This window comes from Schistocerca gregaria, chromosome 8, assembly GCF_023897955.1.
Source record: "Schistocerca gregaria isolate iqSchGreg1 chromosome 8, iqSchGreg1.2, whole genome shotgun sequence".
NCBI lineage: Eukaryota > Metazoa > Arthropoda > Insecta > Orthoptera > Acrididae > Schistocerca > Schistocerca gregaria.
Genome location: NC_064927.1, coordinates 180,876,120 through 180,898,456, shown reverse-complemented (window position 1 = coordinate 180,898,456; position 22,337 = coordinate 180,876,120). Strand labels below are relative to the sequence as shown.

Sequence of the window (22,337 nt, the reverse complement as noted above, 5' to 3'; positions counted from 1 at the left end):
GCACTCCTGAAAGAAATGATATTGTGGAGAAATGGCTTAGCCACAGACTGGGGGATGTTTCCCGAATGAGATTTTCACTCTGCAGTGGAGTGTGCACAGAGTGATAATCTCATTCTGGAAACATCCCCCAGTCTGTAGCTAAGCCATGTCTCTGCAATATCCTTTCTTTCAGGAGTGCAAGTTCTGCAAGGTTTACAGGAGAGCTTCTGTAAAATTTGGAAGGTACGAGATAAGGTACTGGCAGAAGTTCCCTCTAGTACCATGGAAGTCATTTCCTCATGTCTTAGCAGATGTCCTATCATCCTGTCCCTTCTACTTATCAGTGTTTTCCACATATTCCTTTCCTCTCCGATTCTGCGTAGAACCTCCTCATTCCTTACCTTATCAGTGCACCTAATTTTCAACATTCGTCTATAGCACCACATCTCAAATGCTTCGATTCTCTTCTGTTCCAGTTTTCCCACAGTCCACGTTTCACTACCATACAATGCTGTACTCCAGACGAACATCCTCAGAAATTTCTTCCTCAAATGAAGGCCGCTATTTGATATTAGCAGACTTCTCTTGGCCAGAAATGCCTTTTTTGTCATAGCGAGTCTGCTTTTGATGTCCTCCTTGCTCCGTCCATCATTGGTTATTTTACTGCCTAGGTAGCAGAATTACTTAACTTCATTGACTTCGTGACCATCAATCCTGATGTTAAGTTTCTCGCTGTTCTCATTTCTACTACTTCTCATTACCTTCATCTTTCTCCGATTTACTCTCAAACCATACTGTGTACTCATTAGACTGTTCATTCCGTTCAGCAGATCCTTTAATTCTTCTTCACTTTCACTCAGGATAGCAATGTCATCAGCGAATCGTATCATTGATATCTTTTCATCTTGTATTTTAATTCCCCTCCTGAACCTTTCTTTTATTTCCATCATTGCTTCCTCGATGTACAGATTGAAGAGTCGGGGCGAAAGGCTACAACCTTGTTGTACTCCCTTCTTAATACGAGCACTTCGTTCTTGATCGTCCACTCTTATTATTCCCTCTTGGTTGTTGTACATATTGTATATGACCTGTCTCTCCCTATAGCTTACCCCTACTTTTTTCAGAATCTTGAACAGCTTATACCATTTTATACTGTCGAACACTTTTTCCGGGTCGACAAATCCTATGAATGTGTCTTGATTTTTCTTTAGCCTTGCTTCCATTATTAGCCGTAATGTCAGAATTGCCTCTCTCGTGCCTTTACTTTTCCTAAATCCAAACTGATGGTCACCTAGCGCATTCTCAATTTTCTTTTCCATTCTTCTGTATATTATTCTTGCAAGCAGCTTCGATGCATGAGCTGTTAAGCTGATTGTGCGATAATTCTCGCACTTGTCAGCTCTTGCCGTCTTCGGAATTGTGTGGATGATGCTTTTCCGAAAGTCAGATGGTATGTCGCCATACTCATATATTCTACACACCAATGTGAATAGTCATTTTGTTGCCACTTTCCCTAATGATTTTAGAAATTCTGATGGAATGTTATCTATCCCTTCTGCCTTATTTGACTGTAAGTCCTCCAAAGCTCTTTTAAATTCCAGTTCTAATACTGGATCCCCTATCTCTTCTAAATCGACTCCTGTTTCTTCTTCTATCACATCAGACAAATCTTCACCCTCATAGAGGCTTTCAATGTATTCTTCCCACCTATCTGCTCTCTCCTCTGCATTTAACAGTGGAATTCCCATTGCACTCTTAATGTTACCACCGTTGCTTTTAATGTCACCAAAGGTTGTTTTGACTTTCCTGTATGCTGAGTCTGTCCTTCCGACAATCATATCTTTTTCGATGTCTTCACATTTTTCCTGCAGCCATTTCGTCTTAGCTTCCCTGCACTTCCTATCTATTTCACTCCTCAGCAACTTGTATTTCTGTATTCCTGATTTTCCCGGAACATGTTTGTACTTCCTCCTTTCATCAATCAACTAAAGCATTTCTTCTGTTACCCATGGTTTCTTCGCAGCTACCTTCTTTGTACCTATGTTTTCCTTCCCAACTTCTGTGATTGCCCTTTTTAGAGACGTCCATTCCTCTTCAACTGTGTTGTCTACTGCGCTATTCCTTATTGCTGTATCTATAGTGTTAGAGAACTTCAAATGTATCTCATCATTCCTTAGAACTTCCGTATCCCACTTCTTAGCGTATTGATTCTTCCTGACTAATGTCTTGAACTTCAGCCTACTCTTCATCACTACTATATTGTGATCTGAGTCTATATCTGCTCCTGGGTACGCCTTACAATCCAGTATCTGATTTCGGAATCTCTGTCTGACCATGATGTAATCTAATTGAAATCTTCCCGTATCTCCCAGCCTTTTCCAAGTAAACCTCCTCCTCTTGTGATTTTTGAACAGGGTATTTGCTATTACTAGCTGAAACTTGTTACAGAACTCAATTAGTCTTTCTCCTCTTTCATTCCTTGTCCCAAGCCCATATTCTTCTATAACCTTTTCTTCTACTCCTTCCCCTACAACTGCATTCCAGTCGCCCATGACTATTAGATTTTCGTCCCCCTTTGCTGCATTACCCTTTCAATATCCTCATACACTTTCTCTATCTGTTCACCTTCAGCTTGCGACGTCGGTACGTATACCTGAACTATTGTTGTCAGTGTTGGTCTGCTGTCGATTCTGATTAGAACAACCCAGTGACTGAACTGTTCACAGCAACAGACCCTCTGCCCTACCTTCCTATTCATAACGAATCCTACACCTGTTATACCATTTTCTGCTGCTGTTGATATTACCCGATACTCATCTGACCAGAAATCCTTGCCTTCCTTCCATTTCACTTCACTTCACTGACCCCTACTATATCTAGATTGAGCCTTTGCATTTCCCTTTTCAGATTTTCTAGTTTTCCTACCATGTTCAAGCTTCTGACATTCCACGCCCCGACTCGTAGAGCATTATCCTTTCGTTGATTATTCAATCTTTTTCTCATGGTAACCTCCCCCTTGGCAGTCCCCTCCCGGATATCCGAATGGGGGACTACTCCAGGATCTTTTGCCAATGGAGAGATCATCATGACACTTCTTCAATTACAGGCCACATGTCCTGTGGATACACGTTACGTGTCTTTAATGCAGTGGTTTCCATTGCCTTTGCCTTCTTTGACCTACATAACACATAAGAAACAGCTTAGTGGCATCACTTTTTAGTTACCCTCCATGATTGTGGCTTTTGCAGCCTCCTTCCATTTTTTATCCATGAATTTTTATCCCGCCAGATCTTCCAGGTTAGCATTGGCACTTTACTCAATACCCCTTGGATCCAGAAGAATAATATGCCACAGAGTTCTGTGTTAAGTGTCACACTCTTCCTCGTCACCATCAATGAGCCTGTAATCTCTGTTGAGTATATAGTTACCCGTTGTTGTATGTTGGCTATTTTTGCCTCTGGTGCAGTTCCCACTTGGCAGCATCTTCTGAATGCCAGTTCCAAGGTGCCATCTAATGGGCTTCTACGTGGGCCCTTTTCCATGGCTTCCAGTTTTCTCCCTACAAAATGCAAGACATTTCTTTGTGGTATGTTTAAACAATGGAAAATCCAGGATGGAGTTCAACAGTATAATGAAAAGGATATCTGCTACTCACCGTATAGGAGAGATGTAGAGACGGTGAGTCACAGATAGACCCAACAAGCCCTCCCTCCCCCCCTCCCCAACACACACACACACACACACACACACACACACACACACACACACACACACACACACACATTCTGGCTCAGATGTGATCATGTGTGTGCAACTTGTGTTTGAGGTCCACATTACACATTTTGAAAGCTTGAGAGCAATTGGCTGTTGTCAATTGCTGTCATCCACTTTTGCTATCGCCACATAGTGGGAAGACTGCTACACAACTTCATCATCACCAGAACCAGCACCCCGTGTAAAAGAAAGCCTGTCTACGTAGTGCGTGACATCACAAGATGGCTACACACATGGTCCCTTCTTCAACAGTTTCACGGAATAGTGCTTGTGAATAGTCGTTCGGCGAGTTTCACGTCAGTTTACTATTGTAGTGAATTGTGTTCCTGCGATAGTGTACGTGATTTGGTTGTTTAGTTTCTGTGCACTAAACTGGTGATCTGTTTTTCTTGCCTGTGAAAATTTCGTTGCTGCAAAATGCTGCATCGTTGTTGTGTGCCGAAATGTAGAGGAAATTACAACGGTGGACCAAAAGTAACCGTGTTTGAATTTCCGGAGGATGAAGCAACAAGGAAGAAATGGTCGTTAAGTATTCGCAGAGATAACTTCACTCCTTCTTCAAGTTTAAGAGTAAGTATTTGTTTTGTTTATTTCTTAAAAGAGGTTAAGTGTGCTAACAAAGAATAGGCACTTATGCAGTAAGGAAGGTCAGCCACATTTTGACTAATATATTAGATCTTAACTGCATAAGTGCTGAAGAAAATAGTGTTTCATTTTTTTGCCCTGGCAATTCTACAGTTTAGCTGGTATAAGTTATACGAATTCTGTATTCTGCAAGTTCAACCAGTATAGCCTAAGCACAGTCATACTTATGTAGTTAAATATCTCAGTATATCTTTATACTTACTATTTATGCTGTCTGTTGTTAGGAATAAAAGTCAGTTTATAATTAAGTACATGCACTTAAGATACAGACGATTTTCAATGTATTCTGCTTCTGTATTTAATGTTTCTTTTTGCTGTAAAAGTCTTTAGGAAGTTGCTTGTTCAAAAACAAGGAATGTGGTGTCCCCAGAAATTGAAACTGAAGTAAAAACAGTGTCTCAGTCGCTTGTTTTTAATAAATTATTGGTGGGAATTTGAAGTCAATGCAAGGAATGTTACTATTAGGGAATATAGTAGGCTTTCGACTTCACAGTGAACCATAGACAGGAAAAATGAATGAGTACATGAATGGATGAACAGGCCATCACAAAATGCAAAGGGAGAAACTGTGAAAACATGTAAAAAAATACTTGTGGATTTTACAAATTCTTACTTTCTGGGTCTGGAATTTCAGATACATGCCAGTGGCTTACACAGCTGTCTTATAGATACACAGCTAAAGTACTTGAAAGCAATTGTGTGCTCATGTTTAGCCTAATAGGTAGCACATAAGTGGCAATGTATTAGTTCATCATATAGTCAGTTTTTATGTAAATTATGAACTGATATATTGATTAGGAAATAGCAGCTGAAATACAAAAGCAAAACAGTGTCTATCTGATAAAAAGCACTACCTTTAAGTATTTCATTGTTCTAAAGGTTACACAGTGTGACAATTACTTTGTATTATTCTGTTACTATTTCACAGTTGCTTCTATGGATTACACGTGTGAGTTTAGTATCATCATGCTTTCTTGGGTCCGAGGTGTGTGAGTGGGGGGGGGGGGGGGGGGGGGGGGGGGGAGGTGGGCAATAGAGCAAGACATTAAGCAAAAATCCCACCCCTCTAGTGAATACATGAGCTTTAAGGCTAAATTATATAAAAAAAAAAATTATCACTGTTATTGAATTATGCTACAAACATTAGTCAATGTTGGTAATTATTGATGGGGCAAGTACTTTCTTCATTTCACCATCTCTTTAAGAGCTTGTTGCCATGACATGTAACTGCATGTGTTTTGATATTGTAGGGTTACTGTTTTATAGAGTTTCTGTGCCATGGCCACATTTATAAATTGAGTATTCTTCTGCATTTTAGTTGGGAGTCTATTTGTATTTTAGAACTAGAAACTAACTTTATATTCATAAATTGTTTTCACACTATTAATATTGTCATCACATTCAATTGTAAGCACCTTTTTCATTTTTCATTCATTTTTAATTACAGGTATGTCATGTTCACTTCCACAAAGATGATGTTATTTGGGAAACACAAATTGTGGATGAAATGACTGGTCAGTTATTAAGAGCCCCCCTTATCAAACCACGTTTGAGACCAGATGCAGTTCCATCACTACTCTCAAACTGTCCTTCCTACCTTTCAAAGGAAGAAAGCCGACGTGAAGGGCCAGAGGAGAAAAAGCAAAGGTTTGAAAATGAGCAGTTAGCTGCAGCGTTACAATATAGTTTAGCATCACAGAAGGACTATGAAAACACTTTCAGCTTCAGTTCTTTAGAAGAGTTGATGTTGCGTACGAAGGAAGTGGATTTGCCCAACGAGTGGAGTGTGATCAAAAAACACAGTGATTTTGTTTGTTTTTTAAATATAATAAGGAAACCAGCACCATTAATCACACATTCTGTCATTATAGATAGTAATTTAAATGTTTCATTGTTTAAGAAAGATGTACAAATTAAGACATTAGGAAAAAGACCTTTTCCTGTAATTGTAACCAATAACCATGAAGTTGTCAGTGTACTGCAGGAGTTTTCAGACACAGATTGTGGGCACTCAGAAACTTCCATAGATAGTATTGTAGAGATAGTGAAAGACAGTCTAGGAGTGCTGAAAGACAGTTTACAGGAGAGTGAAAAAGAGATGGTAGACTTTATATACGACCAAGTTAGTCTCATAAATCTCAAGGAATTTAATCATATGTTAAGTTCTACATTTATGATACTGTGTTCTTTGCTATTTTCAATTTCATCTCATGCTTACAAGTTTTTACATAGCAGCTTATTAATGAAAATGCACATCCAAGCACTCTGTGTAGGATCTGCAGCAAATTTAATGTGAATCCATCTCATGACAGGCTTGGGGAAAATAATTTCCTGTTCTATGCAAGACAGAAATTTCAATACTTAAACAGCGATGATGTCAATATTGTTTTGAGTGTAGATGAAATTCATCTAAATTCTTATTTGCAACATAATTCAGCGTTCGTATTTATGTTGCAGTGTGTCAAATCTTTGTACAGGGATGTTGTTCACATTTTACCGGTGAAAACCGTTTCATCTAATGCATTATACGATGTGCTACTGGCCATAATAAATGGCCTTGAACTAGTAGGCTATAGGGTTTTCTGTGTGGTAACTGACAACAACAAAATCAATAGCAAAACCATGTCCATGTTTTCTCTGGATAAAGCTGTTAATACAGCTTTTAAACATCCATCTGATCCTAATCGCCCACTTTTCTTTTTAATTGATGCCATACACATTGTTAAATGCATAAGAAATGTGCGGCTGAACCAAAAAAAATGATGGTAAAGATATGTTTTATCCTCAGTTTCCAGTTAGAAAAGAAGTGGAAGAAAATAAGTTTTCTGTAGCTTCTTTAAAACACTTAAACAGATTTATGACATAGATTCCAGTTCTTTAATAAAATATTGTCACACATTGTCTCTCAAATCACTTTGCCCTACATTGTTAGACAAACAGAGCATAAAACTAGTGCTGCAGATATTCAATCGACATGTGTCAGAGGGCCTTGAGGTAGCTAGTGATAAATTTGATTTGAGACATGCACCATCAACAGCAGAATACATTCAAATAATAAAAAAATGGTTTGATGTCATGAATGTGAAATCAGTGTTTAAAGGGAAACACAAACAGAATTCTTATATGGATCCGTTGACAACTGATAGCATTTCTATGCAATTTTTGCTAGATTTTCTAGACTGGCTCGATGTGTGGAAAGCAAAGGGCTTGTCAAGTGGGTTTGTCACAAAAGAAACATTTTTTGCTATTCAGCATACAACATATGCCGTTGTAGAGATTGCTCGATACTGTACTGAAGAGCTAGGTATGAGCTATTTACTGACAGCCAAGCTACAAACAGATGAGCTTGAGTGGCATTTTTGAAAGTATAGACAGCGGCATTTTGGAAAGTATAGACAGCTTGCAGGTTCCCAATACAATGTTTCAGTCACACAAGTCTATGAAGCAGAAAAGAAGCTTCGAATTCAAAGTGTAATGCCTTTAGTTTTATGTTCTCCTTCCTATGGAAATATCACAGTAGGGGCAATAAAAAAAAAATTATGTTTTCTGAAGCTGAAGAAACAGACACATTAGACATAGAAGTCGGTGTAACTGTAGACGATGTTCTTCCAGTGAAAGATATTGCAACGTCTTTAACTTTCAATGCAGGCTACTGTGCTCATGCGGTGATTAAGAAGCTGAAATGTGAGAGTTACCTTAATGAAATTGTGATTGAAAAGGAGTTAACCAATAAACAAACATTTTAGTTTGATACAGAGGCTTGATCATGGAGGACTAAAATACCCATCAGACACTATTTTAAATATGATTGTCTACACTTATATTGTCATCAGCAAACTTCTCAAAGAACATGAAAGAGATTTTCTTGCCTGTACGAATCAACATGCTATTGCCTGTGCAGTAGCACTTGCTACTCTCCAAGAAAATGACTTTTTATTATTTGATGGGGTATGCTGCAATGGACATTCATCCCAGGCAATAATGAAAAGTGTTGTTTGGGTTGGTGTCAATATATTTTTAAACAACTACTGTAAAAAGGTTAATGGAAAAAAATTTCAAAAAACATTCAACAAAAACTGCAAACTCTTACAATATAATTTTGAAATCTTTATCTTAGATTCTTTTTAAATCATTAATACAAAGCCTGTCATCGGGAATATTGCCTCATCAACAAATGCATCTTAAGCTGAACTAATTAGGTTAATCTGAAACTAGTGAAACTTACCGTATTCCAACTGATGGCTGAGAGTTTATATAATTATTTTAATATACAGCTGCTAACAGCTATCAACACTAATAGCCTAACTTGAAATTTTTATCAAAGAAATTAATCTTTAATATAAAGAATCTTACACTAATTCTTTCTCAGTTGAAGGTGGGTGGTGAATGATACGTACATAAGGGAGGGGAGGGGGTATGGCAGGCAGAGAGGACCAATAGTAATCTTTTTATAGTATGTGAAACCTAAAAATCAATTCACTTGGTTTTCCAAGTATGACTTACACCACATCTTTGCTGCATGCCTTATTCATAGTATTTCTAATTTGTGTAATAAAGTTATGTGGCCCAACATGGCACGTGCCTTTGACAAAGACAAGACAATGCCATTTTGATCACCTTCCTTTATTATTTTGAGAAAAACTTACACAGACTATGCTATAGCAGACTCCACTTTTTTTTGCAAATGAGGTTAGTTTGTTTTGGTGATAAATGGAAGACAAGAGCAAAATTGCTCTATAGTTCTCTACATTCTCTGCAGCACTTTTCTTTGTATACTGAAATTATTACTTTAGCTTGTGATACATGTGAGAAATCTGCCAATTTGTAATGATTCATTAATTGTTACTGTTGAAAAAGCTTCTATAGTATTTATGCATTCTTTAGGTAGACAAACTTCGATTTCACGTAGTGTTTGTGGTCTTCTACTACTGTCACTGTTATGAGTGCAGATGTGTGTGCTGTGACAATTGCCTCTCTTTTTCTGAGTTTACTACTTTCTCTGCAGCTGTTATAACTGTTGTTCTCTCAACATTTTCTTATGTAGATCATGTTTGTATATATTTTATTACCATTACAAATGGAGAAGCTGGTAGGGGAGGGCTTTGAAGTACTTTCATCGCCTTCTTTGTTATAATGATTGGCAGGTCTCCTCATCTAATAGTAATGTAATTGTGGAACAGTTCTCACTTCTGTTACAAGCACTAATGAGTGCCACTAATACTCAGGTTGACTAATTACTGAGCTCTTTAAATAGATGCTTGCTTTGTGCCGTAAAGTGCCTTCTTGTTAGCTCATCTTTGCTGAGGAGGAAAATATCTAAGGTAGACTCTCAGGTATGCCCTTCTGTTGGCCTTTTGAATACATTTGTTTATAAAAGAATATTCAAAAAGCTTAAGCCTGTCACAATTGCTTTTCACTCACCTAATCTAATTAATGTAACCAGATCATATTCCAACACTGCTTGACACACTTTTGGCACATAACATAGACTTACAGATGGTAATTACTTGCATTTTACAGGGTGACCTAATATAATGTCTATATGCATCACCATTTTTCTACTACAGTGCTTTCATATGAATTCTTCCTACACAAAACTTTATGGTGCAGTGTTTTATTTGCATTCTTTTAGTGTCCCACTTACTTAAAGACCTTCCATTACTACACTGGAGATTATAAAATAGCAATTTAATAATTAATGTTGTTCAAAATTTATCATCATTATTCCTAAAATTATGAAACTTAAGTCTCAAGAATGTGCTTATTGTTAATGTTTGGACTTGGTGTAGATCAGTCTTAATTATTTTGTCCCTACATAGTATTCATGCTGTACATCAATAATTTTCTATTGTGAACCACTATAATCTAAAATTTTTCTCATTCCATGTGTTAGTGATTATTGACAAGAGTGGATGGAAGATGAATAAAAGAAATAAATAAATTCATTCAAACACAGAATTTTTTTACTTCATTTGCATTCATTCATATCAGCATCATCAGTTGATGAAACTTGTGTTCCACTTCTAAACAATTACCAGTATATATATATTTTAGAATGATGATCTGTTAAAGTATTGCAACTAAATAGAGCTGAACCACCATCCTCACCCCTTTCCCCCAACTTATGGAAGATGAAGTATCTAATCCATTGGTGAGTGCAGCCCAAATGTAATGCCAAATGAAGGTAAGTGTTCATTTTTCACAATTATTTCATCACAGGCCACATCATGTCATAAAACTTCTCAACAGATGAAATGAAAGTTTACTTCGTAGTTGAAATTCAAACAGTTTGTTTCAAAATATATATTTCTTAGTACAGAAACATTCTTTCTTCAAAGATATTCAGTTTAGAGCAGCGGAATTCTAACCTGGTAATCTGTATTTTGAGACCTCATGTAATTTCAATACATAATGGAAATTTAGTTAACTTACTGAGAAAAGAGAACTCATTGAAATTTGTATTGGCATACCAAAACTTTATGGCAATACCATTACATACTCATCTTGGATCAGTGAGATTTTCTTAATGGAAAGAAAGTTTCTTAGGGAAAGGTGCACAAACTGAGAAGAGATATCATAACATTCATTAGAGCTGCATTTCACTTAAAAACTATTAACAAGAGAAATTTCTTTAAATTAAAAAAAAATCATGAATACAATGTTGCTGAAATGGTGGACTAAAACATATGTAGAACATGTCTTTCAGGGCAGTGTTAGTTTTTGAAACAACTCATACAATTGCTTATTACCAGTGCCTCTCTATAACGGGTGTTATAATTCGAACACTATTTGCCCAATTTTCGCGTTTCTTTTTTTAATTCACTGGTATATCATCCAATCAGGTTTTAAAATGGATTTTGTTACATAAGGAATAAACAGTGGCAATAACAGTGTCTGTAAAATGTTAGCTGCCAGTGCACTACTTTGCAAAACGCCGTCCACATTATTAGACCTGTGTCAAAGTGATGCAATATTTAACTTAAAAAACAAAACAAACACCCTAATAGAAAGTCCGTGAGAGCATACAAGAATCTTTCGTGGGTGGCTTTCAATCAAAATTTTTGTCATTAAAAATCGTCTTACACAAGAACTGCAAAACGGAAGAATGGTGGTCAGCCATAAAAGATAAATGTATACCATTGCAGACGTTTAGATTGGCCTTTTCGAGGTTTACATTTTATACTACAGACTTACAGTTTAGGAATGGTATTGGAAAAGAGCACACTGGTGGCAAACACTCATACTTTGTGCAGCTGACGATCTTTGAACGGCTAACCAGACCGTCTTCAAACAAGTCGTGACAATCCCCATTAAAGCAACTTCAAAATAAACTACAATGAAATGGGTCCATTCATTTGGGAGTTTTGATGCCTCAGATAGTGAAAGTTATTACATCCACTTTTTGCATCGGGGCTAAAAGGTATGCAGAAATAAGTTACAGACAAAAGAACTGGGTCATTTAAGAAAGGAAATCTTGTAATTCATGAGAGAAGTATGTCAGATTTCTTTACGAATTTTCCTCGTGCAGTTCCCTTAACGGTCTATTGTTGTCACCAAACGGACTGCGAGCACCGGCACTAGACTACGTGCGTGACGTCACTGAGGGGGCGCGCAGGCTCTCCTCTATAGAAGGTGCTGCCAGAACCCATATATATCATTCAGTTTGACACCCTTCTCCTTCCGATTAAAATTACTGGGGTGTTTAGTAATCTTAGTAATCTCTGTGACTTCTGTGTGTAGAAATACACCCACTTGTGGCTGACAGTACCAATTATGGCTGAGTCTTATTTTATTGAATCCAGTGGTCCCTTGGCTGCAAAGCATTTCCAGACAGCCAATCTGTCTGTTTTCCCCCTTGCACTGTTGCCCTTGTGTTCTTATAGAGGTTTTCCAACTGTTTATATTGGTTTATATAAAAAAAATCCAGTGTTTTACGCTCTTTTGTTTAATATATGTTTCAAGCTGATGTGGTATTGAGTAGATGAGTAGTTGCCTGTGTTTCATGCAGATCGTGCTGAGAGGGGTAGTTCTTTGTTCTCTCCAACAAAAGTGAGATAGCACAACTGTGTGCCTAAATTATAATATCAAACCAAATTATTTCTTATCCGACATATTTTTTTAAATATGTGATACATTATCAGTTTCAGAAAACATATTACATTACACCACGATTGACACACAATTTCTCAGTGTGAAGGATTCTGGAAAAGGTCCTTGGTGCCCTCCTGAACTCCATTGCTGCAAACGATGACCAGTATTATCAACATATCCTGTGTGTTATGTACAGCAACTTTAATATGAAATGACTGTTCCTGAAAAGTTATGAACTTAAGAGAGAAGCTCACGTATTGGTAGTTATTTGAGTCCGTAAGTGGAATATTTCCTTTTATTGCTCAAAATATTTCTGCTTATCATATTTCATAACACTGCTTAGAAGATCCCCCATGTTCAGTCCTTGTGGAATGTGAGTAAACTGTTTATCCGTACACAACAAATCTTGATCCATGTTCAACATTTACCATCAGTCTGTCATGCTCTCATGATTTTGTGGAACTATTCAATGGAAAGTGATGATCAATCCAATGAAGAATTCCTTGTGTGAATTCTCTTGCAAGACTGACCATCACTTTAAAGAAGGGCACTTAGCTTGACTGTCTGAACACTATAAAGTGAACAGGGTGTGTTTGAATGTCACAAGGAAGTCATGGGAAGTGTAGATAACACTACAGACATGACTGCCCATACCACTTATAAATCCATCCACAAATTTCAGGTCAGCATTGAATACCATGTATTCCCACTTGATATAAAAAGTGTGGTATTGCTGTTGCAACAGAGGTAGTTTCCAGTATCAACCTACTGTAGAGAACCTCAAAGCATTCTGAATAGAGATGAGAAAATGTTGAATGTGAAAGAAGAGATTGTGACATACGTTCATCAACACCATAAACCAGCCACCATATTATGGGTGGACATTTTAAAAGATTCTGTATAGATCCAACTAAAGGATGAACTGATAAATGTAGGTAGTGATTTCCATCTAAGTAAGGTGAAATGCCCTGCTTAACCCGCAGGACAGGACAGGTAGAATAAATTGTGGAAAGGGGTCAAAATAAGGGGCTGTCAGTTACACTCGAACATACAACTTTATTATTTGATCAAACATTAAAAGAGCTCAAGAAAGTTTTTTAAATCTTTGGGACTTAATTACTGGCTGAAAGCCACTTTAATTTAAAAACAGCTGAAGACCTATAACATAAAATGCAAGCATAATCAGAAATTTAAAAGGCAAGCCTTATCTTAAAACAGTTCTTTAGTTAGGCTGAAGTAAACAAGTTAAATTCAAATCGCCTGAAAGCCAAAGACTTAAAAATTCAAAAAAATTTTTTTAATGCCAAAGGGCTTATGTAAAACAGTACTTTAAACTAGGCTGAAGGCCTTAAGAGTGAAACAACTATAATTTAAAACACAAAACCGGCTAGAAGCCATACAAGTACCAACAACAAGAACAAGGGCACCCAGATGTTTGATCAAAATCACACCAACTACACTCAGTTTCACGAACACTTGCACAAAGAATTAAACAATGCTAACAGCAGTGACTGTACAATAACAGGGACAAATCACGAGTCGGCACACACAGCTAACCCAGAAGCGATCGCTGGCGAAATACACGTTGTTTGGCAAGATGACCGACTGACGACCAACCAAAGTCCTCCCCACTCCAATCGTGTGTCGGCAACCATTGGGTGAGTCATGGTGGTCCGGACCTCACTGCTGCTGCACCCCAACTGAACTTATGGTGCATGCTAACTCAAACATTGCCAGGTCCGAACTAACTGCTGGCACGTTCCAACTCACTGATCAACACACAACAACCAGGAAGTAATAGCAGTCCAGCAAAGATAATACAGCAGGGTTTATATCGATAAGTGCTGCTGCTGCCGCTCATGAGCAGGGAAAGCAGCAACTCAGTGACACACGTAATTAAAGCTAACATAATGAGGTTGCAGTACGGTAAAAACAGAATGTTAAATAAGAGATGGCATGAACACGAGCCAGTCACGACTCATAAGGCTTGGGACCCCGTCTTGAGCATGCTCAAAGTATGATGACTGTCAGAAAATCTACTCGTGCCACATAACTGAAGAACTTAGACGACACCACATAGACATGCTACATCCTTATCAGTGGCCTTTTGGCCAGTGTGGTGGTGACACAAAAACAGAGGGATTTGATTTGTGATTCAGCCAGCTTTTACCCCTTCCCTACCCCACCCTCTCCCCTCTGCCTGCTTATTCCATTCGCCTCCTCATGGGCCCAAGCTCAGCAGTGGGAGGAAGGAGGTGTATAAAACAGGGCCCAGGAGAAATAGTCATCAAGACTTTCGGAAGATGGCTGGTGGAAATGTCTCACCATTAAGACAATACCACCTGACTGAATACTGGGATCATTTGAAAATCATTCTGTGCCAGTAAAACCTAAAATCACACAACACCATAAAACATTTCACATAGTCACAGTAGTAAGAGAGGAGGAGTACTTTTGCATAAGGAGGCTGGTATATGCTGTTATGTTACATATGTAACACACAGTAAGACTCTTGAAAATATTTGTAGAGACAAACCATAAACAGTGACAGAGCACATTATTTTAGTCATTGCATCTGACATCTGCCACCACAGAGTTGTTACTGAGAAGGGGAGTTGGGACTTACGTTCCATTAATGATGAAGCATACATCTGCCCATTTTTTTACATGAAAGTTAGATTGTACATTTTTGTAATTCATGACAACACTTGGTCCCAGTGAAGACCATTTGGACATGCTAAAATGCCCATAAAGGAGACCTGTACAACTCGATCACTCTCTGAGCAATCTAATTAGAGAGGCAACACAGTTCATGGCTCATGGACAGATGTTATTTTAATGCCTCCCCTGAATCCTGGTGAGGACTGAATAGACCTAAGATGTTACATGCAGTTGTCCTCAAAGCTCAGTAAGAAAGTGACTGGACTAGATAGTGATATGCTAGTCTACATAAATGACTGTAAACAGAGGGACAAACTTTTTTCGTAGTTGATCCCTCCTGATTGTGTTCTCAAGATTTAGCATATTTGACAGAGAGATGGATTTGTTTATGGGACAGTAAAGGAAATAATACATATAGAGCTATGAAATAACACAAACAAACAAAACAGCAAAATTCTTCATGACAAAAAAAGAATGAAACAAAGGCAGTTTGGAGAATTAATAGGCATGAAGCAAGTACCCACCAAGGCAAATGGTACCCAAATCATTGGCCACTAAATTCAACAAATTATTATAATAGCTGATAACAAGAAAAGGAAACATGGTCTATCAACTAAAGGTATGAAATAAAATGGTACATTGTAAGAAACTGTAAACTAATTCGGATCAATAAGTCAAACCCCCATTCAGTAATCTAAATACATTTCCCATAGTTCCCTTAAATCACTTAAGGCAAGTGCCAGGGTGGTTAATTTCCAAGTGACATGATTTATTTCCTTTCCTGACCAGAACTAGTGCTCTGTCTCTAATGACCTCGTCATCAACAGGATGTGAAACTCTAATATTTCTTCCTTTGTTTTGAAAGTAGATCCATTAGCATTATTTAAAAGCAAAATAAGTGCTTAGACACACATGTGAGAAGCATTCAGTGAATTTGAAAGTAAAATTTTTCCAACTGATGTGACTGCAAGGCCTTAAAAGTTCTGGTCTAAAAAAAAAAAAAAAAAAAAAAAAAAAAAAAAAAAAAAAAAAAAAAAAAAAAAATAAAGTAAGCGAGCAAATCATCATATGTATTCAGTTGTTCAGTGATGTAGATACAGCGACATGGCCCCGGGCTCAGCAGCTGTTGTGGCTCAGCACATGAAGAATAATTTGGAAAATATTTTGAGTAGATTTCCCCACCATGTTATAGTTCTGGGTGGAGATTTTAATTTGCCGGATATAGACTGGGAGACTCAAACGTTCATAACGGGTGGCAGGGACAAAGAATCCAGTGTAATATTTTTAAGTGCTTTATCTGAAAACTACCTTGAGCAGTTAAACAGAGAACCGACTTGTGGCGATAACATATTAGACCTTCTGGTGACAAACAGACCCGAACTATTTGAGTCAGTCAATGCAGAACAGGGAATCAGCTATCATAAAGCGGTTACTGCATCGATGATTTCAGCCGTAAATAGAAATATTAAAAAAGGTAAGAAGATTTTTCTGTTTAGCAAAAGTGACGAAAAGCAGATTACAGAGTACCTGACGACTCAACACAAAAGTTTTGTCTCAAGCACAGATAGTGTTGAGGATCAGTGGACAAAGTTCAAAACCATTGTACAATATGCGTTAGATGAGTATGTGCCAAGCAAGATCGTAAGAGATGGGAAAGAGCCACCGTGGTACAACAACCGAGTTAGAAAACTGCTGCGGAAGCAAAGGGAACTTCACAGCAAACATAAACATAGCCAAAGCCTTGCAGACAAACAAAAAATACGCGAAGCGAAATGTAGTGTGAGGAGGGCTATGCGAGAGGCTTTCAATGAATTCGAAAGTAAAGTTCTATGTACTGACTTGGCAGAAAATCCTAAGAAATTTTGGTCCTATGTCAAAGCGGTAGGTGGATCAAAACAAAATGTCCAGACACTCTGTGACCAAAATGGTACTGAAACAGAGGATGACAGACTAAAGGCCGAAATACTAAATGTCTTCTTCCAAAGCTGTTTCACAGAGGAAGACTGCAGTGTGCTTCCTTCTCTAGATTGTCGCACAGTTGACAAAATGGTAGATATCGAAATAGACGACAGAGGGATAGAGAAACAATTAAAATCGCTCAAAAGAGGAAAGGCCGCTGGTCCTGATGGGATACCAGTTCGATTTTACACAGAGTGCGCGAAGGAACTTGCCCCCCTTCTTGCAGCGGTGAACCGTAGGTCTCTAGAGGAGCGTAGCGTTACAAAGGATTGGAAAAGGGCACAGGTCATCCCCGTTTTCAAGAAGGGACATCGAACAGATGTGCAGAACTATAGACCTATATCTCTAACGTCGATCAGTTGTAGAATTTTGGAACACGTATTATGTTCGAGTATAATGTCTTTTCTGGAGACTAGAAATCTACTCTGTAGGAATCAGCATGGGTTTCGAAAAAGACGGTCGTGTGAAACCCAGCTCGCGCTATTCGTCCACGAGACTCAAGAGGGCCTTAGACACGGGTTCACAGGTAGATGCCGTGTTTCTTGACTTCCGCAAGGCGTTTGACACAGTTCCCCACAGTCGTTTAATGAACAAAGTAAGAGCATACGGACTATCAGATCAATTGTGTGATTGGATTGAAGAGTTCCTAGATAACAGAATGCAGCATGTCATTCTCAATGGAGAGAAGTCTTCCAAAGTAAGAGTGATTTCAGGTGTGCCGCAGGGGAGTGTCATAGGACCATTGCTATTCACAATATACATAAATGACCTGGTGGATGACATCGGAAGTTCACTGAGGCTTTTTGCAGATGATGCTGTGCTGTATCGAGAGGTTGCAACAATGGAAAATTGTACTGAAATGCAGGTGGATCTGCAGCGAATTGACGCATGGTGCATGGAATGGCAACTGAATCTCAATGTAGACAAGTGTAATGTGATGCGAATACATAGAAAGATAGGTCCCTTATCATTTAGCTACAAAATAGCAGGTCAGCAACTGGAAGCAGTTAATTCCATAAATTATCTGGGAGTATGCATTAGGAGTGATTTAAAATGGAATGATCATATAAAGTTGATCGTCGGTAAAGCAGATGCCAGACTGAGATTCATTGGAAGAATCCTAAGTAAATGCAATCCGACAACAAAGGAAGTAGGTTACAGTATGCTTGTTCGCCCACTGCTTGAATACTGCTCAGCAGTGTGGGATCCGCACCAGATAGGGTTGATAGAAGAGATAGAGAAGATCCAACGGAGAGCAGCGCGCTTCGTTACAGGATCATTTAGTAATCGCGAAAGCATTACGGAGATGATAGATAAACTCCAGTGGAAGACTCTGCAGGAGAGACGCTCAGTAGCTTGGTACGGGCTTTTGTTAAAGTTTCGAGAACATACCTTCACCGAAGAATCAAGCAGTATATTGCTCCCTCCTACGTATATCTCGCGAAGAGACCATGAGGATAAAATCAGAGAGATTAGAGCCCACACAGAAGCATACCGACAATCCTTCTTTCCACATATAATACGAGACTGGAATAGAAGGGAGAACCGATAGAGGTACTCAGGGTACCCTCCGCCACACACTGTCAGGTGGCTTGCGGAGTATGGATGTAGATGTAGATGTAGATGTAGTATTCCAACTTGCTGTACCAAGGAAGAGAGTTTGTTGCTGACCGTTGCTTATCATTCAAAATGTCCTTTTTACCAGTTCTACCTTCTCTCTCTCTCTCTCTCTCAATATTATTGAAGAATGATTACTGATAGCAAAATTATTACTGAATGCATTAAATAGCTGGCAAGTCCTTCTTGATGAAATATATATTCTTAAATGTTAAACGGTTTTCAGTGAAAACAAAAACAAATGCTTTGTCAGATGTAGCAACATTTGAGACAGAATACAGGTTTTTATTCTGCTCCTTTCTTTCTCGACTTTTATATGACTGCACTGCTGTGAAGATAAAATGAGAACACGATCATAAAAAATATTTAATAACAATGAATCAGTAACCTAGATGATGGAAGTGTTTCTCATACTAGTCAATTCCTATGATTCCTAGAGAATTGGGGATTCTTGTAATTGTGGAATTGGAGTCAGCACATGACATATCCATAATTAAAATGCTTATGGATAAACTTTTATTTACTCTAATTCTAGTTATGTTCACGAGAAGCCGAGGCACAGTTTGAACCTTGTGCTGTACGCCAAATTTGTCTTCCCGCAGAGGCTTGTACAGAACTCTCAGCCATTCTCCTGATGGCAGCAAATAATTTCATCATTGCTTCATACAGAATTCATCATCGCATCCTCATCTAGGCTTGCAAATGGATTTGCTCTGGTCCTTCACCATCGCCGATGGTACTGACCCCATTACCACAGCAGACTTCAACAAACACTACCACCTGCTGTCTGGAATTTGGAGAAATAGTATCAACAGCAATTGAGAGATTTATACCAAATAAATTAACAAAGGACAGAACTGATCCCCCATGGTACACAATACAGGTCAGAACACTGTTGCAGTAACAACAAAGAAAAACATGCGAAAAAAAATGGAAAATACACAAGATTGGTGGTATTTTACAGAAGCTCGAAATTTAATGTGAACTTCAATGTGAGCTGCTTCTAATAATTTCCACAATAAAACGTTGTCTCAAAACCTGGCACAAAATCCAAAGTGATTCTGGTCATATGTAAAGTACGCCAGCAGCAAGACACAGTTAATGCCTTTTCTGGGTGATAACAATGGAAATATTATCAATGAAAGTGCTGCTAAAGCACAGTTACTAAACACAGCCTTCCAAAATTCCTTCACAAAAGAAAATGAATTAAATATTCCAGAATTCAAATCAAGAACAGCTGCCAAAATGAGTAATGTAGAAGCAGATATACTAGGAGTAGTAGAGCAACTTAAATAACTTAACAAAAGCAGGTCTTCCAGTGCAGACTGTACACCAATTAGGTTCCCTTCAGAGTATGCTGATGTAATAGCTCCATACTTAATCATATATACCTGCTCAGTTGATGAAAAATCCATACCCAAAGATAGACAATTTGGATCCAGTGCCCATGTCTCCCTGACATTGCTGGTCAGCACCTCGTTGACAGCGACAATGGGAGATCAACAAAGTGCACCACTCATTTCGCTGTTCTCTTCGATGTGAAACAGTTGTCATATGCTCGCCCACATACCGACTTCCAGGTGCAATTCCTTGCTCTTACAAGCCTGTCCAGCATGCCATGGGAGGTCTGCTATTCAACTGTACACTATGATACGACGCCTAGGCAATGTGTCTTCTGCTGCCCACGCCCCCAAATGCTGCATAAACTGAAGATCACCAAGGGTGAGTTTGAGGAGCTGCTTACCACTGGTGTACTGCGTCCTTCTAAAAGCCTGTGGGTATTTGCCCTACAGCTCGCCAAGAAGAAGGGATCCATGCGCCGATTACTGGAGCTACACCACCGCAGTATCCCAGACCAGTAACTGATGCCATTCCTATGCTGCTACAACAACATACTGGCTGGAGCTAACAATATTCAGCACAATCGACTTTGCCAAGGCTTTCACTCAGATTCCAGTTGCACCCAAGGACATCCAGAAGATAGCTACCATAATGCCATTTGGACTCTATGAGAGCACTTTTCTGGCCTTTAACCTTCGTAATGCTGCACCAATGTGTCAGCGGGTCTTGGACATTGCTCTGCAAGGCCTGTTGTGCTGTTTTGCATACCTGGATAACTTACTCTTTTTTTTTTTCAGTGATGCCACTGGAACACCATAAGCACGTCCACAGTATTCGATGAGGTTTCAGAATTGCAGCCAGATCACATTGACTTTCTCCCACAATGTTTCAGCTAGCAATCGTCCAGCCATCTTCAGGCGTGTGTCAATCACTGGAGACTACAAGTTCCTGGCGTCGGCTTTAGAGCAAAATTTGGTGGGGAAATGCATGCACATTGGCGTCTTCTATTGAAATCCATGCCCTCTGCAAATACTGTTCTATCTGTGATGCGCAGATTCATGCGTAAAGGTGAAAACTATAGGTCTGCCTGTCAGAATGCGTGCTCGCGTCTCTAAAAACCAGATGTCAGATGTCACCAAACGTGACATTATGAATAAACTGTCTTCTCTCAGAAAAAATTAGAGCGATCACTGGGTCCCAAGCCTTGTCCAGTTGAAAGCTGCTTTCACAATTTATAAGATTTTTGTGCTAGGTGTATTTCCACAGATTCTTTAATTACTGAATCCCAAAAAGTTATCACTGGTCAGTGTGCTCAAAATATTCATTGTTCAATATAAAGTAGGTTGAGGAAAAGACAAGATGAAAAAGTGCTGTGATATCGGCCAGGAACTTATTGCTGATGAGCGACAAAGAGTCCTTAAGAGGAACCTTAGTGGATAGCTACTTTTTATTTAATTTAACAATGAATATTTTGAGCAGACTGAGGGTGTTGCCATGGACAGTCTTCTCTTGGCTTTGGTAGCAAACATTTTCATGGACGACTCTGAGGAAAGGACATAAACTGAGAGTCTTCTGGCAATATGTGGGCGACACATTTGTGATGGAGGAGAACTGTCATGTTTTTTGCAGCAACTGAATGCAATCCACAAGAACATCAAGTTTATGCTGGAAATAGGGAAGGATGGTTGTTTGCCATTTTTGGACACCTTTGTTACTAGGAGAGTGGATGGGTCATTAGGGCATTATGTCTACTGTAAGCCCACACATACAGACCTTTACCTGCAAGTGTCGAGTTGCCACCACCCTTCAAAAACTACTGGCATCCTTAGAGCATTGGTGCACCATGCTTATGTTGTTTCTGATGGAGACAGCCTTACGGAGGAGCTAGAACATCTACAGTCGGTGTTCAGAGGTAATGGTTGAATTCCACTTCAGATTAGCACAGTGCTCAGAAGGAAGAAACATGACCACCCACAACATCACGTAGATAAGAAGCTGTTCAAGTCCAGGGCGTTCCTTCCATATGTTGGCAGCCTTTCACCTAAAGTAGGCAGGATGTTAAGGCAACATCAAATTAAAGCAGTCTTCCACCACTGGCAAAGATCAGTGCCCTTCTCGGTTTGGTGAAAAACAATGTGGGTCTGCAGAAGTCTGAGATCTACAAAATTCCTTGTCAGCGTGGCAAAGCTTATATCGGTTAGATTGCAAACACAACACATAAAAGGTGCATTGAACATGAGCACCACACTCACCTTTCCCAGCCCAGTAAA

The 22,337-nt window shown here is 38.8% G+C and overlaps 1 protein-coding gene across 3 annotated transcripts in view; it reads right to left on the bottom strand.

Annotated features, from left to right (window-relative positions):
• The window catches only part of LOC126284361 (zinc finger protein 436-like), a 264,952-nt gene that overhangs the window by 228,792 nt on the left and 13,823 nt on the right, over positions 1 to 22,337 (bottom strand). The window contains exon 2 of one of the 3 annotated variants that reach the window (XM_049983233.1): positions 3,408 to 3,538. The exons of the other annotated variants lie outside the window; for them this stretch is intronic. Coding sequence (XP_049839190.1) covers positions 3,408 to 3,521 — 114 coding nt within the window. The 5' untranslated portion in view covers positions 3,522 to 3,538. The remainder of the gene's footprint in view (positions 1 to 3,407; positions 3,539 to 22,337) is intronic. 3 annotated transcript variants of the gene reach the window in all.